This window comes from Pseudophryne corroboree, chromosome 4, assembly GCF_028390025.1.
Source record: "Pseudophryne corroboree isolate aPseCor3 chromosome 4, aPseCor3.hap2, whole genome shotgun sequence".
Classification (NCBI taxonomy): domain Eukaryota; kingdom Metazoa; phylum Chordata; class Amphibia; order Anura; family Myobatrachidae; genus Pseudophryne; species Pseudophryne corroboree.
Genome location: NC_086447.1, coordinates 747,070,008 through 747,086,052, shown reverse-complemented (window position 1 = coordinate 747,086,052; position 16,045 = coordinate 747,070,008). Strand labels below are relative to the sequence as shown.

Genomic DNA, 16,045 nt, shown 5'->3' with positions numbered 1-16,045 from the left:
ATTCCAGCTTGTACCCCTGAGATACTACTTGTAGAATCCAGGGATCCACCCGTGAGCGAGCCCACTGGTCGCTGAAGTTCTTGAGATGGGCCCCCACCGTACCTGGCTCCGCCTGTGGAGCCCCAGCGTCATGCGGTGGACTTAGAGGAAGCGGGGGAGGACTTTTGTTCCTGGGAACTGGCTGTATGTTGCAGCTTTTTCCCTCTACCTCTGCCTCTGGGCAGAAAGGACGCGCCTCTAACCCGCTTACCTTTCTGGGGCCGAAAGGACTGTACCTGATAATACGGTGCTTTCTTTGGCTGTGAGGGAACATGGGGTAAAAATGCTGACTTCCCAGCTGTCGCTGTGGAAACGAGGTCCGAGAGACCATCCCCAAACAACTCCTCACCCTTGTAAGGCAAAACTTCCATGTGCCTTTTAGAATCTGCATCTCCTGTCCACTGCCGAGTCCACAAACCTCTCCTGGCAGAAATGGACATTGCGTTTATTTTAGATGCTAGCCGGCAAATATCCCTCTGTGCATCTCTCATGTATAAGACAGCGTCTTTAATATGCTCTACGGTTAGCAATATAGTGTCCCTATCTAGGGTATCAATGTTTTCCGACAGGGAATCTGACCACGCAGCTGCAGCACTGCATATCCATGCTGAAGGAATAGCCGGTCTCAGTATAATTCCTGAGTGTGTATATACAGACTTCAGGATAGCCTCCTGCTTTCTATCCGCAGGTTCCTTTAGGGCGGCCGTGTCCGGAGACGGTAGTGCCACCTTTTTAGACAGACGTGTGAGCGCTTTATCCACCCAAGGGGATGTCTCCCAACGTGACCTGTCCTCTGGCGGGAAAGGGTACGCCATTAGTAACTTTTTAGAAATTACCAGTTTCTTATCGGGGGAAACCCACGCTTCTTCACACACTTCATTTAATTCATCAGATGGGGGAAAAACCACTGGTAGCTTTTTCTCCCCAAACATAATACCCTTTTTGTGGTACCTGGGGTAATATCAGAAATTTGCAACACATTTTTCATTGCCGTAATCATATAACGAATGGCTCTATTGGAATGTACACTAGTCTCATCTTCGTCGACACTGGAGTCAGTATCCGTGTCGACATCTGTGTCTGCCATCTGAGGTAGTGGGCGTTTTAGAGCCCCTGATGGCTTTTGAGACGCCTGGGCAGGCACGGGCTGAGCAGCCGGCTGTCCCACATCTGCTATGTCGTCAAACCTTTTATGTAAGGAGTTGACACTGTCGCGTAATTCCTTCCACATGTCCATCCATTCAGGTGTCGACCCCGCAGGGGGTGACATCACATTTATCGGCACCTGCTCCGCCTCCACATAAGCCTCCTCATCAAACATGTCGACACAACCGTACCGACACACCGCACACACACAGGGAATGCTCTGACTGAGGACAGGACCCCACAAAGTCCTTTGGGGAGACAGAGAGAGAGTATGCCAGCACACACCAGAGCGCTATATAATACAGGGATACCCACTACACACAGTGATTTTTCCCCTATAGCTGCTATAATACACAATTTGCGCCTAAATTTAGTGCCCCCCCCCCCCCCTCTCTTTTTTACCCTATTGAGCCTGGAAACTGCAGGGGAGAGCCTGGGGAGCGTCCTTCCAGCGGAGCTGTGAGAGGAAATGGCGCCAGTGTGCTGAGGGAGATAGCCCCGCCCCCTTCACGGCGGACTTCTCCCGCTTTTTTCAGGATATTTCTGGCAGGGGATTTTACACATATATAGTCTTCCTGACTATATTATGTGTTGTTTTGCCAAGCTAAGGTATTTATATTGCAGCCCAGGGCGCCCCCCCCCCCCCCCAGCGCCCTGCACCCATCAGTGACCGGAGTGTGAGGTGTGCATGGGGAGCAATGGCGCACAGCTGCAGTGCTGTGCGCTACCTTAATGAAGACCGGAGTCTTCAGCCGCTGATTTTCTGGATGTTCTTCTTGCTTCTGGCTCTGCAAGGGGGACGGCGTCGCGGCTCCGGGACCGGACGACCGAGGCTGGGCCTGTGTTCGATCCCTCTGGAGCTAATGGTGTCCAGTAGCCTAAGAAGCCCAAGCTAGCTGCAAGCAGGTAGGTTCGCTTCTTCTCCCCTCAGTCCCTCGAAGCAGTGAGTCTGTTGCCAGCAGATCTCACTGAAAATAAAAAACCTAAATATACTTTCTTTCTAAGAGCTCAGGAGAGCCCCTAGTGTGCAACCAGCTCGGCCGGGCACAAAATTCTAACTGAGGTCTGGAGGAGGGGCATAGAGGGAGGAGCCAGTGCACACCAGGTAGTCCTAAATCTTTCTTAGTTGTGCCCAGTCTCCTGCGGAGCCGCTATTCCCCATGGTCCTTACGGAGTTCCCAGCATCCACTAGGACGTCAGAGAAAAGGGTATAAGATAAAGCTTCACATAGGCATGGCATCTGGGAGGAAGGGGGGAGGGGGGGTGGAGAACGTGCAAGTGTTTAGAAGTACTGAACTGCTCTAACGTACCACTATACCACAGCTTGCTCCCAGGTCCGGCGCCTTCATTAGTTAGCTGCATAAGGGCCCGGGCACCTGATGTGGTGGCCCTGAAAGAGTCTCTTAAAGAGTCATCTTTCTTCTGGACTGCGGCCAGGCAGGGCCCCGTCCAGAAGAAGGATGTCTCTGAAAGAGTCATGTCTCTGAAACAGTCATCGTTCTTCCGGACGGCGGCCAAGCAGGGCTCCTGGTGCTAATGGGAACTTTGTCTGTTGCGGGAACCCTGTGGGTGAGTCATTCTGTGTTCTGGACTGGAGGGGGTGTGTTATAGAAGATATACATTTATTAGGTCTACAGTCATTAGGTCAACCCCATATGATTGACAGGCACAAGGTTGACATGGACAAATGGTCCGCATATGAAAGGTTAACAACTTAACACTGGAAAAGGTCAACATGACAATGGTCAACACTTTTTTCTGCATTTTTGGATTTAGTGTGGATAGTTTTTTCATCTAGGAGCACAACTTGTACAAACGTGTCCCCTCGCAGGGTTGCTTCGCTCACCACGCTTCAGGCACAGTGTCTCGCTACGCTATGCTTCACTAGCCACAAGGTTAGTAAAGGTTATGATTTGTGATACTGATAATCAAAAAAAAAAGTCCAAAAGGATAAAAAAAACAACCCAAAAATGTGTTGACCATATGAACATGTTGACCTTTTGAACCTGTCAACATTTTCCAGTGTCGACCATTCATATGTCATTTTGTCCATGTTGACCTTGTGTCTGTTGACCATATGATGTTGACCTAATGACTGTTGACCCAATGTATGTCGACCTATAGTCTGGATCCCGACTGGAGGTGAGAGATTGATCTCTCCCAGTTCTAGAGACATCCAGGGAGAAACCATCTGGGGGGGACTTGAGCAGCCACAGGAGTGGGGAAAGCTGCTGTGCTCCGGTGAGTGAGACCCAGTGAATACCAGAAGGAGCCAACAAACAAGAAAATATAAATTGGCAGTACAGAGTGCCATCAGGACTATACTCCTGGGTGAGACTGGACAGATCTGCAGTAATTCCCAATGAAGGTTAGGAACTTTGCAGGCTGTTAAGGGGGTTAGTAATTACGCGTCTGTGTTACAGTTTGTAGTGGCTGTGTAGCCTATGGCCCTCATTCCGAGTTGTTCGCTCGTTCTTTTTCATCGCATCGCAGTGAAAATCCGCTTAGTACGCATGCGCAATGTTCGCACTGCGACTGCGCCAAGTAACTTTACTATGAAGAAAGTATTTTTACTCACGGCTTTTTCTTCGCTCCGGCGATCGTAATGTGATTGACAGGAAATGGGTGTTACTGGGCGGAAACACGGCGTTTCAGGGGCGTGTGGCTGAAAACGCTACCGTTTCCGGAAAAAACGCAGGAGTGGCCGGGGAAACGGTGGGAGTGCCTGGGCGAACGCTGGGTGTGTTTGTGACGTCAACCAGGAACGACAAGCACTGAACTGATCGCACAGGCAGAGTAAGTCTGGAGCTACTCTGAAACTGCTAAGTAGTTAGTAATCGCAATATTGCGAATACATCGGTCGCAATTTTAAGAAGCTAAGATTCACTCCCAGTAGGCGGCGGCTTAGCGTGTGTAACTCTGCTAAATTCGCCTTGCGACCGATCAACTCGGAATGAGGGCCTATGTGTATTGCACTTGTGTGTGCTTTTTGTGTAATACACTTGCTGTTATACATTTCTCTCCTCCTTACCTGTGTGATTGCCGAACCTAAGGATCTGAGCACACTTAGCGAACTAATGTTCCAATACCCGGTATCCTCACACACTGTACTATTCAGATATGGTGTTGCTGGATTCTGGACCGGACCTGATTTGCCTTTGTGCTGCATGCTTAGATATCTTGTTAGATCGTGGACTGAGCAAGACTCACCATCTGTCAGACACTACTGGGCATGTCTGCTCTGTCATTTTTCAGTTCGGTCTCAGTCCCTACACCTGCCTCTGTGGACAAGATTATCTAGTGGCCCCAATACATCAGAGATATATTGGGGCAATGTCCCAATCCCCTTACAGCCAAGGCAGGAATCAGGAATATTAAACATGTTTAAAAATCCCAAAGACGGATAGGATCAGGTAATCAGGTATTTTTAACATCTAATTTCCCCCAATTCCCAGATAGATTGCTGATCACTGCTAACCGCCTATCGGCGCATTGGCGGTTTCAGTCATGGTGGGAGAGCGGGGAATCCCCACATAGATGTATGGGTGCCTTTAGAGGACAATGGGGGTCATTCCGAGATGATTGTAGCTGTGCTAAATTTAGCACACTACGATCATTCCCACTGACATGCGGGGGTCGCCCAGCACAGGGCTATCCCACCCCGCATGTCAGTGCCGGCCTTCCCCCGCAGAAGTGCAAAAGCATCGCACAGTGGCGATGCCTTTGCACTTCAAGAGTAGCTCCCGACCAGCGCAGCTTTAGCACGCTGGCGGAGAGCTACTCATCGCTCCCCGGCCCGCAGCAGCTGCGTGTGATGTCACGCACCCGCTGCGGCCCGCCCCCCGTTCGGTCCAGCCACTCCTGCGTTGGCCGTTCCGCCCCCCCCTCCCGCCCAGCGACCGCCTCTGCCTGTCAATAAGGCAGAGGTGATCATAGTGGCCGACGGCCTTCTGCCGTCTGGCATGCGCCGGCGCACTGCGGCACCGGCGCATGCGCAGTTCTAACCCGATCGCAGCGCTGCAATATACTGCAGCGTGCGATCGGGTCAGAATAACCCCCAATATGAGCAGGTGAGAGACTTGACTTAATTTGGATACCTGTGTATCTAGGCTTAACATGGAAGCTAGGATCTGTATATTGAATCATTTCTAGTATTCACATTCAAAAATCATTAAGGTGTGTAGTATTCTACTCCTGGAAGTGAAAAAATGGTCTGTAGTTAGTTATGCAGTCAGGGTATTTATAAGATAACTATTTTCTTCAGTCATTCAGGAAAAATACCTGTACGCAAAGTGCATTGTACTATTTTAGCAAGTTCTGGACCAATTACATCAGTGCAACCTCTTAGAAGATTTGCTGACACTGGTTCCAGATCACAGGAGGTGGGACACAACCTTAGGGTAATTTTAACAATGTCTTCTACATATGAACCAATAACAAACCAATGTGTTTGAACATTCTAATTTAAATAATGTAGAATGAACATATGCCCTTTGCACTATGCATGTAATAGAGACTATGGGGTGTATTCAATTAATGTCGGATCCTTTCCGCAGGGCCATCTTAACAGCAGTGTAGGCCCCTGGGCACAGCAGTGCACTGAGCCCCCTACCCCTCCTCCAGCAGTAGGGGTAGGGGGTGCGATCAGCAGTAGCTTTGATATCCCGCGGGTGGTAGGAGGTTTTTATCTTCCACTCAGCATGTAGGACCTGGAGCAGTAACTTCTGCTAATTACTCCTTTATTGCACAGATAGTGGGAGATGGGGCAAAAGGGAAAACAATAAACTGTAGAAGGGGCATTGAGCTGACTGAAGGGCTCCCGTACTTCCAGGGTGGTAGGGGGTGTTTAATACGCAGGGGAGGGGTGGAGAGTGGAGTGGGCTTAATATTCATAATTTCCGGGTGGGAGGGCAGCCTGCTTGACTGCAGATATCTCCTGTTCTTGGAAATATATTGTTTAGCTTTGAATAGGATAAAAAAAACTAGAGAGTCTCACTTTCAGAAGGTTCTGGGAACTTGGGGATCAGAGTTCAGGAGCAAGAGCAATATACCGGTGAAAATATAAAACTGCAAACCAGGCATGTGGATCTGGAGCAGGGACCAGCTGCTTGAAGGCTTATATATCCCGTTCTGGGCATAGTAGAGACAAACTGCCAGGGTCCACTGAAAGGGGAGAGCCCCAGCTTTTGGAGAATATCCTCAGAAAAACTGAAAGTCAGAAAGAACCCGAGATATCTGGCTAGGAAAAGCAATTAACAGGCTTGGATGGGGACCACTGCTTTGAAGTCAGATATCTCTGGTTCCCCAGGCCGATTTTAAAAAATCTGGTACCCCTGGAAAGAGGGGATTCTCAGCTATCAGCCTAGCGCCCTTATACTCCTGGGGCCCTTGGGCAAGTGCCCATTGAGCCCATACGAAAAGACGGCCCTGCCTTTCCGGCGAAAAAGGATCCGACATGAGTGTATTCAGTGGCCTGCCAAACCCAACAGGTTTGGCCCGTTCCTGACAATGGCAATCCGACTTTTTTTAAAGTCGGATTGACATTGTTGGAAACGGGGCTAAAACCTCTCGGGTTTGGCTGTGATTCCGACAATACACGTGGATCGGCGGTCTGCATTCCGACAGGCTTACGACAAATTGGATTTCCCGACTTGTCGGAAAAAAAGGGGTCACATTGAACTCCTTCTGACATAAACCTGTTGGAAACTGCCGTCTTTCCGACAATAATTGGATACACCCCTATATCCACCTTTCACAACTTTACATTCTCTGTGTGTACTATGTTGCAGCAGAGCACCTGATTGCACAGCATAGAAGAAAAGGATGTTATCTATAGAAACTCAAACACATTTTTTGCATTGTAGCAGAAATATAGGAATCAGTATCACATCATACCGTCTTTGTTTTATTTCACATACAATATTTTACCGGTTTGTCCATTGTCAATCATGTAATCTTGACAAAGTTACTGCATATATGTTAGCCTGTAGGTTATCTTGTTTAATTATATGCCAAAAGGAAATATACTAAAAGTCATTAATCTGTACATCAATGGCTTTTAGTATATTTAGTTTTTGATATATCATTTAAATGTACCACTGCTTCAATGTCCCCCTTGTTACACTGTGACTGTGATCTAGTTGTATAAATTGCCAAACCACCTGCTATTCTGTGTGTTCCAAGCAATATATGACCTGGGTGGTAGAGCGTGACCAGGCAGATAACGCACATTCACAAAGAAGAGGCGCCCATTGCTAGAACACTGCCAAAGAGTTAAGATGGTCTTAATTTGCCATTATGTGAATGTATGAAGACTCTCCTATAGAATTTGAAGATCTTAGTATAGTTCTGTAATAAACCCACATTAGGTTTTCCTAGTTTACCTTAAAAAAACAGTAGTTGTTTCTTTTGGTTTATTGATATAATGTAACGATACAAGTGTATTCATGCCTATAATTACAAGTTACCATAAGCAGTGCATTTAATATATATTAGTAAGTTGTGTAAAATATAAAAGTCTGTAAGTTTAATAGTAAAATATTTAAGATGCTACAGTATACACATGGCCTAAGGTGGACCAGAAACCCCAAAATATATTAAAATGTTATATAAATGGAGGCATCCATGTATGTGAGAGTACAACATTGTTATTTTATATTGGCTCCATTTACAACTTTTACTAACTAGGAACTATTGTTATTAGGTATGAAATGTAAATGGGTAAATACAATGCAGTCAGTGGAAGTCATTTATAAATCACGTCCGATATCTTTGCAAATTCAAAGTGCACACCTATCCTCCAATCTCTTCAGACAGTTCTGCAAATTAGAAATCTGGAAATCTGGCTAGATGTGGGCGGGGCACCAAGACTTCCAGTAGCCATGGGTAGTGGTGGTGTGGCCACTGGAGCAGGTGAGGCCTTGTCCTCTCATTCAGAAGGTACCTATGGTACGTGCTTACGCCTACTGCTTACCCTGCACTAACAGGCCCTTACAGAGGCCCAGGTATTCTCTAACTGTACCACTCCTTCTCTGTGCCGCTAAATGTGTGGAGAAGCAGAATGTGGGAGTGCACTGTATAAAACTGTTAAGATCACATCTAAATTCACCCTTCAATACCTTTATACCTCCTGTTTCACTGAAGGAAAAAAAAAAAAAAAAGCGTTTCTGGTGTGTTTCTGAAACACTGGGTTTATCCTCATTCATAATCTAAATTAATCATTAGAGTCGGAACAGCCTTTGTTATGAGTGTATAAGAGGATGCAAAGTCCAAGTCCATTTGCAGAGTGGAAATGAGCATACAGTACGTCCGTGTAGAAATCCCCAAACGCCCCCAATTATGTGAAAATGTAATTTCTGCCCTGCTCCGCATAGTAAGCACACAGGTGGGGTGGCGCAAATGAGACCCTTGTGGGCTCGCTGCGCTCGTCACACTGCGGGCACGGTGGCACGTTATTCTCCCTCCAGGGGGGTCGTGGACTCCCACGAGCGAGAAAAAGTGTCGGTATGCCGGCTGTCGGGATTCCGGCGCCGGTATACTGTGCGCCGGGATCCCGACAGTCGGCATACTGAAGACCACCCCACAGGCGTGTACCTACTTTGTGGCATGTCAGTAATGCCCTCACTCTGCCCAATTCTGCCTTCAGCCCATGCATTGGTGGAAATTGGAGGGCATTGGCACAAATCAAGGTGCACGTTAGGACCAAAGCTGCTTTTCTACTGAGAAGCAGATGTTTTGTGTTTCATAAATGACCTCCAGTGCTTTGAGGAATGTAGGAAAATGTCCACAGAAATATGGCAGTGCTAAGTGAAAAACCTGTGAATAATATTCTACATAAACAGAACTCATATGACACCTAAGGAAATTGAGCACATTCACCTTCCATTATAGCATATTAACATTTATTTGCAGAGGGTTTAGTTCCACTTTAAGCAGCTCTGCGTAACTTGCAGGCTGTTACTGGCACTGAGCATCTATAAAAGGTGACCCTCCAAAGATTTAATTTTGCCATTTGTAAGTTTCTGCGCCAGTTGGTCAACAGTAAGGTCATCTTGGCTGTGAAGCTCCCACTGTTTGTTGACTCCTAAACAAAGACAGAGAATGTTTTGTCATTACCGAGTACAATTCTTTCTGCAGAATTAAGTAATGCTGATTCCTGTAGCTGAACTGTATACTAAGCAATATCAAATTTAATTGTGATGGGGCCACATGATAAACTCCCCCCCCCAAAAAAAACATTAAACAATAAATTAAAGAATTACATATACAGGGCGAGATGTATCATTCCTTGGAGAGAGAGAAAATGGAGAGAGAGAAAAATGAGTTAAAATCTGATTGTTTGGTACTTTATCTCTCTCCAGGCCTTGATATATCTCAACCACAGTATATTATAGTAAAAGCAAACATCACCAAACTGATCTATTTCCAAAACCATCTTAAATGCTCATAGTAAATATAACACTAAAATTTGCAATTAAAATATAGGACAAGCCTGGAGAAGTGATAAAGAAGTGATAAGAGCAAGGTGACAACGTACCAGCCAATCAGCCCCTAACTGTAAATGTACATATTGGAGCTGATTGGCTGGTGCGTTATCACCTTGCACTTATCACTGCTTTATCACTCCTTTATCACTTCTCCAGGCTTAATAAATCTGCCCCATAATTCTACTGAATATATTCAGAAGTCACGGCCAACTACATAATTACTACACCCCACTGGTGTTATGTAATGAGATTTATAAAATACACATTTCCAACATACAGTATGTTTTGAGATTTCTCTAAATAATGTCCTTATTACACAGATAATAAGTATATAATAAGATTAGGCTTCCTTTGGTCTTTGGTCTCTAATATCAAGCGTTCTTTCATTAGTGTATGCAGGGCTGTTTCTAGCCAATTTGGCTCCCAGTGCGAGATTTAAAAATGCCCCCCCCCCCATGACATAAAAAAATGTGCCCCCCCCCACACACACACACCTAGATAAAAAAAAAAAACTTGCGCGCACACCCGGCAAGGGGGCGTGGCCTCATCTAAATGGGTGTGGTTTCATTTAAATGGGCATGGCCTCGTCTGAAAAGACTACCTCACAATCCAGTTTTGGACCCTGCTCCAACAGATCACGACCACCACAGAAAAAAAAATTCTACCATATTAAGCCCCACACAGTAATGCCCCCTGCACCATATTATGCCACACACCGCAATGCCCTTGATACATTAAATCCCCACACTACGGCAGGCAAGAGTCCCCATTTCACACATTACGGCAGGTGTCCCCATTTCACACATTGAGAGAGAGAGAGAGAGAGAGAATACTTACAGAGGCGATTACCGCTCTTCGGCCCACCTCACCAGTCGCTCCTCGCGCCGGCCTTTCCCTCTTCCTAACTTGTATCCCCCTCTGTACTCCGCTCGGGGAGGGGGGAGTTTCGCGGAGTGACGGGGTTGCTTCATGAGTGACGTAATGACGCAACCGCGTCATTCCGTGAAACTCCACCCCCCGAGCGGGTTACTCGGGGAGAAATAGGAGGGGGAAGCAGGGAGCCACAATTAGTGCCGCGGTGGGCGCCCAGTGCGGTTGCATCTTGAGGAAGTCCCGAGCTGTGACGGGACGAAACGCGTTGACGTCATCCCCTCGCTCAGTTTTGCACACTGACAGATTGCCGACTGTTGAATCCGCACTTAGCGGTTAACTTTGGACCAGCCTGTGGAGCTCCTACACCGGTACGCCAGGTTAGCAAACCTCCGGAGCGTCCGTATCCGCCCGCCAGGACAGTGACATCTGCACCGTGATAGTGCCGGCGGCAGACGCTGTGAAGATACCTCCGTGACTCTTGTGCTGCAAGACTGAACACTCCCGCAGGTCGGGTAATTATAACCAGCAGCATTCCTCTGCACTGGGACGCCAGTAGCATAGAGGACTGGAGTTACAACAATTTCTCATCAAAGGCTGTAGCAACTGTTGCAATCTGTTTATTTATTCAATAGACCAGACGGGTCTATGTGGTATTACACAAGTTACATTGTCTCTATTTCAACTACAATGTTGCAATGAATTTTGAATGTTCTATCAGTGTGCCTGAGTTTATATATTGGTTTTAGCAGTTAATGTCTATGTGTTAATAAATTTATTTTTATTTAAATATATTAGCAAGTTCCATGTGTGCTGAATTGGGTACAAGCAGACACCTATGTATATACTTTTGATAACTTAAATACAAACATTTATGCATCAAGCGCAATACACATTTTTTATATTTTCTTGCACTGCTCGCCTGCCCCAAGAAACGGCCCTGAGTGTATGATAAAACCTGTAGATGTTTATAAGATCAAACAAAGTGTAGGAGCTAATTACTATATTAAAACTCTAACAGAATAAAAAAATCATATGAACTCATAAAACCATATAAAAAAAAGCAAATAGTCATGCCTGAAGATAAATGACCTCATCCAATAACATGAAGCGTATGCTCATAAATAAAACAATAGTCACACCTGCAGATAGAACATCCTCATCCGGTGAATACTGTCCACATTAAATGAATAGATACCCTGGTTTCTTCAATCTGTAGTTTTCAACACATATGTCCCTCAGTGTCAATAGCACCACTAAATAAAATTATATAGGGGGCATTCTATAGTGTAAAAATTGACAGATTTATTTATAACATCAATCAGCATAAATAAAACAATCACAGGTATGATTGGCTTTGTACCCCAGAGGATCTTTTTGAAAGGCACATTAATCAGTGTTAAGGGGAATTATGATTGCCACCCCCACAAACAAGTTCACCTTCCTCTTGGTGTCTAAGGGGGACATGTACTAAGCAGTGATAAAAGGGGAGAAGTGAGCCAGTGGAGAAGTCAGCTGCTCTGTATACTTTTAAAGTATGCAAATTATATATGTTACATCAATGCTGATTGGTTGCCATGGGCAACTTCTCCACTGGCTCACTTCACTTTTATCACTGCTTAGTACGTACGTGTCCCCATAAGAGTCCCTTCTCAGGTCCACAGTGGCAGCAGTTCACTTAACAGCACACCATTGTGTTTCTTTCAACCATAAGGTCTTTGTCAAGGTGTACCTGTGTGCTCAGAAACCAGGTATTTATAGTGAGGTCTAGTAACCCTGATTCCTTCCTGTGTCAGGGGGGGCGGGTTCTTAAATTACAATTCATTTTGGGTTTATTGAGTCTTGTAATTACCATAATGATTATTTCAATTATATAAACATAAACCAACTTACCCTTCACACAAGTGTATTGAAATAATAAGGAAAATCGCTCTAAGAATGGATGCAAGACACCTTGCATCTGCATACATAATATCAAATGCATCTGCTGGAACACATGCCACTTCCGCTGGAAGTGACGGTTTGGTTTATTGGTTTTTTAGTTGGTTTTTGCTCTATTCATGCATTCCAACTGGTGGAACGCATGGCAGTTCCATTTTTTACTAATGCTCAACTAATAGTGCTCTACCTAATGGAATTCAGGCATTTTAACCTAGTCCACACATATTGTGGTGTCATATCAAACTCATAATTCATATACTTCAGTCAGCTATGAACACCACTCAATATACAGTATATCCACCGAGCGGGTCTGCTGGTGTGGGCATGAATACAGCAAACGGTGTCCAGGTCAATCTACAGTAAATAATATCAGGATTCCAATAACTATACAGTAAAGAATATCAGCAAGCAGGGTCGGATTGGGATACAAAACCAGCCCAGGAACTTTCTGGAAGCAGCCCTAAATAGGGGGCAGGGTCAGGGCAGGGGAGAGCAGATATGGATTGAAGTACTGGTGGGGTGTGGCAAAATATGGAGGGGCATGGTCAGCCCCTTAAAAAAAAAATTACTATTCATCTGACCCCCTCTGCAACGAACACGGGCCACTACTGTATGTGCAAGGGGACATATTGTATGCTGATATATCCATGTGGCATGTAGTTAATATCTCGGCGGATGGGTTCCCGACGCCAAAATCCCAACAGCCGGGAATGCCGACAGTGCTCTCCACTGCTATTCCCACTTGTGGGTTTCCACGACACCCATAAAGTGGGATTAAAACCTGTGGCGAGCACAGCGAGCCACCACGCCTGAAGCTTTGTGAGCACAGCGAGCCTGCGAGGGGACCCTTTACGTTCACCCCGCTTGTACCCTGGTGGCCGGGATGCCGCTGTCGGTATATTGACAGTAGGCATCCCGTCTGCTGGGATATCATTACCATCCCATCCATGTGTGTAAGACGCCCTCATCTGTTCCTGTAAATATATTCATTGTTGAGATGTGCGCATGCGCCAACGGCTAGGGGGAGCACAGCGATGAGGAGGGAGACAGATGAGAAAGCAGACAGGGGAGCTAAGGGGAAGCGGCGGGCAGCAGAGCGGTGAGTGAGATCGCAGAGAAAACGGCACTTAACGTGGTGGCGGAGGTTAGTACATCCCGCCCTAAGTATGATATATAGTCAATACAGTCACTGACTGAGGGGTGCAATAATAGACATTGTAAGGGATGGGGGACCTGCTAATAGGGAATAGGTGACGTGCTACAATCATGTGTGTGTGTGTGTGGGGGGGGGGGAGTACTGATATATAATGCAGGCACTTATACCTTATACTTATTATTACACCCAATTACATCAGTGTTGACTGCATTATATATGAGTGCCTCTGACCCCCCCTTACTGATTGTAGCAGCCTTGTAGGTCCCCAGTCTCTTATAATTATTACACCCCTCAGTCAGTGTGACTGTATTAATTATATATCAGTGCCCCACTGATTGTAGCAGGCATCTCCCATACACGGTAGCACTTAAAATACAGTATTATAGCATACTGACATATCATCAGACAGTCTGTGCCTCCCCCCAGCCATGATTGTAGTACTTAAACACTGTCCACCCCATTCCCCACTCCCAACTGATTGGATTTTAAAGTTGGTGAATGTTATATAAAATAAAAAAAATACTGTAATAAAGTACACTAGAAGACCTCATCTTTTTTTCTGTGCACATCCTGGCTCTTCTCTCTAAGCATCTGATGTCATACACACGTGTGTCATGACTGGTCACACGCACAGTACTGCAGGACTGGAGACACAGGCATGTGCTGGAGCCGGCACCCAACAGCTGTCTAATCACTGGGTGTAGTATGTCTGACTGGCGATCAGGAGACCGCCGGTCAGCATACCGATGCCGAGATCCTGGCGGGGAGGGGCGAGTGCAGCAAGCCCCTTGCGGGCTCGTGGCGACTATGGGTGTCATGGACACCCACAAGTGGAAATAGTCCCTGTGGGTCGGCATGCCGACCATCGGGATAGTGAGGGGCGGGATGTCGGTGGAGGTCATGTGACCATCGGTCTCCCGACCGCCGGTCACATGAATACTACCCTAATCACTGACAGACCGCTCGGAGTATTCAGCCAGCCCAGCTCTCAGACAATTTCGGTGAAACTGTTGGTCCGACAGAAATGCCCTTTATACAGCCTTGTGGGCGTGCCCCCTGGGACCAGCAGGGCCCCCTAAGACCAACAGGGCCCTAAGCAGCCGCTTTGGTTGCCTTGTGGTAAATCCTCTTCTGCCTATAAGTAATTGGAATTGGTGGAATCAATTCTCTTAAAATCAGATCCTGATAGAGAATGTACCAATTTTTCTTAAAAATATGTTCGACAGTTCTGTACTGATTATTATAGGTGGTGATAAATGTTTTCCCTTTATTAAATGTTTTCCCTTTAGTTAACTTTTTAGACCTCACTATTAAGGAAGGGGAGAATCTACCAACTAAAAGCTTCTCCAAACCAACAGACAGCAACTCATGTATTAGCATTAATGCCATCATCATCCTAGGTGGCTCAAAAATGCAGAGCCGGCCCTAGGTATAGGCAAACTAGGCAAATGCCTAGGGCATTTGGTATGCCTAGGGGCACCAGCAGCTTCTGCTGAAAAAAATGATATGCGGCATGCCTATATTCTGTGTGTAGCATTTTGTATGCAGATACAGCCACAGTCACACACACTATATAGGCATGTTGCATATCATTTTAATCAGCAGAAGCTGCTTGTGCATCTTAGCCAAATTGCAATGCAAATTAGATGCGTTTTCATCAAAAAAGACACCCAACGTTAGCAGAGTTGCCATCCCCTGCTTCATGGCATATTGAGGCAAGATATATGAGAACACACCTATATCCCAGCATAGGCAGAGGTCACAATGTTAGCGGCCGTGTGAGTGCTGTGTGTGGGTAGGTTTGTTGTGCAATAGTGTTTGGCATATGTGTAAGGGGCATTATGCGTGCCATTATGTGTGTAAGGGTATTACTAATGTGTGGCATTATGTGTACAAAGGTGCTCTACTGTGTGGTGTTACGTATAGAAAGGGTACTATTGTGTGGTATAATGTGAATAAACAGCAATATGGTGTTGTGTAATATGAATAAGGGGCACTACTGTGAGGAGTAATGTTTATAAGGTAAAGTGGTACTACTGTGTGATGCAACGTGAATTAGGCACACTATCGCATGATAAAATATGAATAAAGTTGCAGTACTGTGTAGCGTAATTTTAATTGGGGGTACTATTGGGTGGCCAATGGCCATGCCCCTTCCCAGCAAGAACACACCCCTTTTTAGGCTGTGCGCCGAATGTGTGCACTGTTTCTATTTAAAATATAGGGGGTAGGAACACCAAAATAAGGACTGCTATGTGTGAGGGGTGGTTGTGCTGGGAAAGGGGTGCAGGGTCAGAAACAAGTGGTGGTGCTAGGGGGCACCAGCCAAAATCTTGCCTAGGGCATCATATTGGTTAGGGCCGGCTCTGCAAAAATGATTCCACCAATTCCAAGGTTTACATATAGC

General features: G+C 46.0%; 1 protein-coding gene across 1 annotated transcript in view; it reads right to left on the bottom strand.

Annotated features, from left to right (window-relative positions):
- Window positions 1-9,069: 9,069 nt before the first annotated feature.
- DSTN (destrin, actin depolymerizing factor) overlaps window positions 9,070-16,045 on the bottom strand; it is a 146,665-nt gene continuing 139,689 nt past the window's right edge. Inside the window, exon 4 of the mRNA XM_063918136.1 lies at window positions 9,070-9,268. Coding sequence (XP_063774206.1) covers window positions 9,159-9,268 — 110 coding nt within the window. The 3' untranslated portion in view covers window positions 9,070-9,158. The remainder of the gene's footprint in view (window positions 9,269-16,045) is intronic.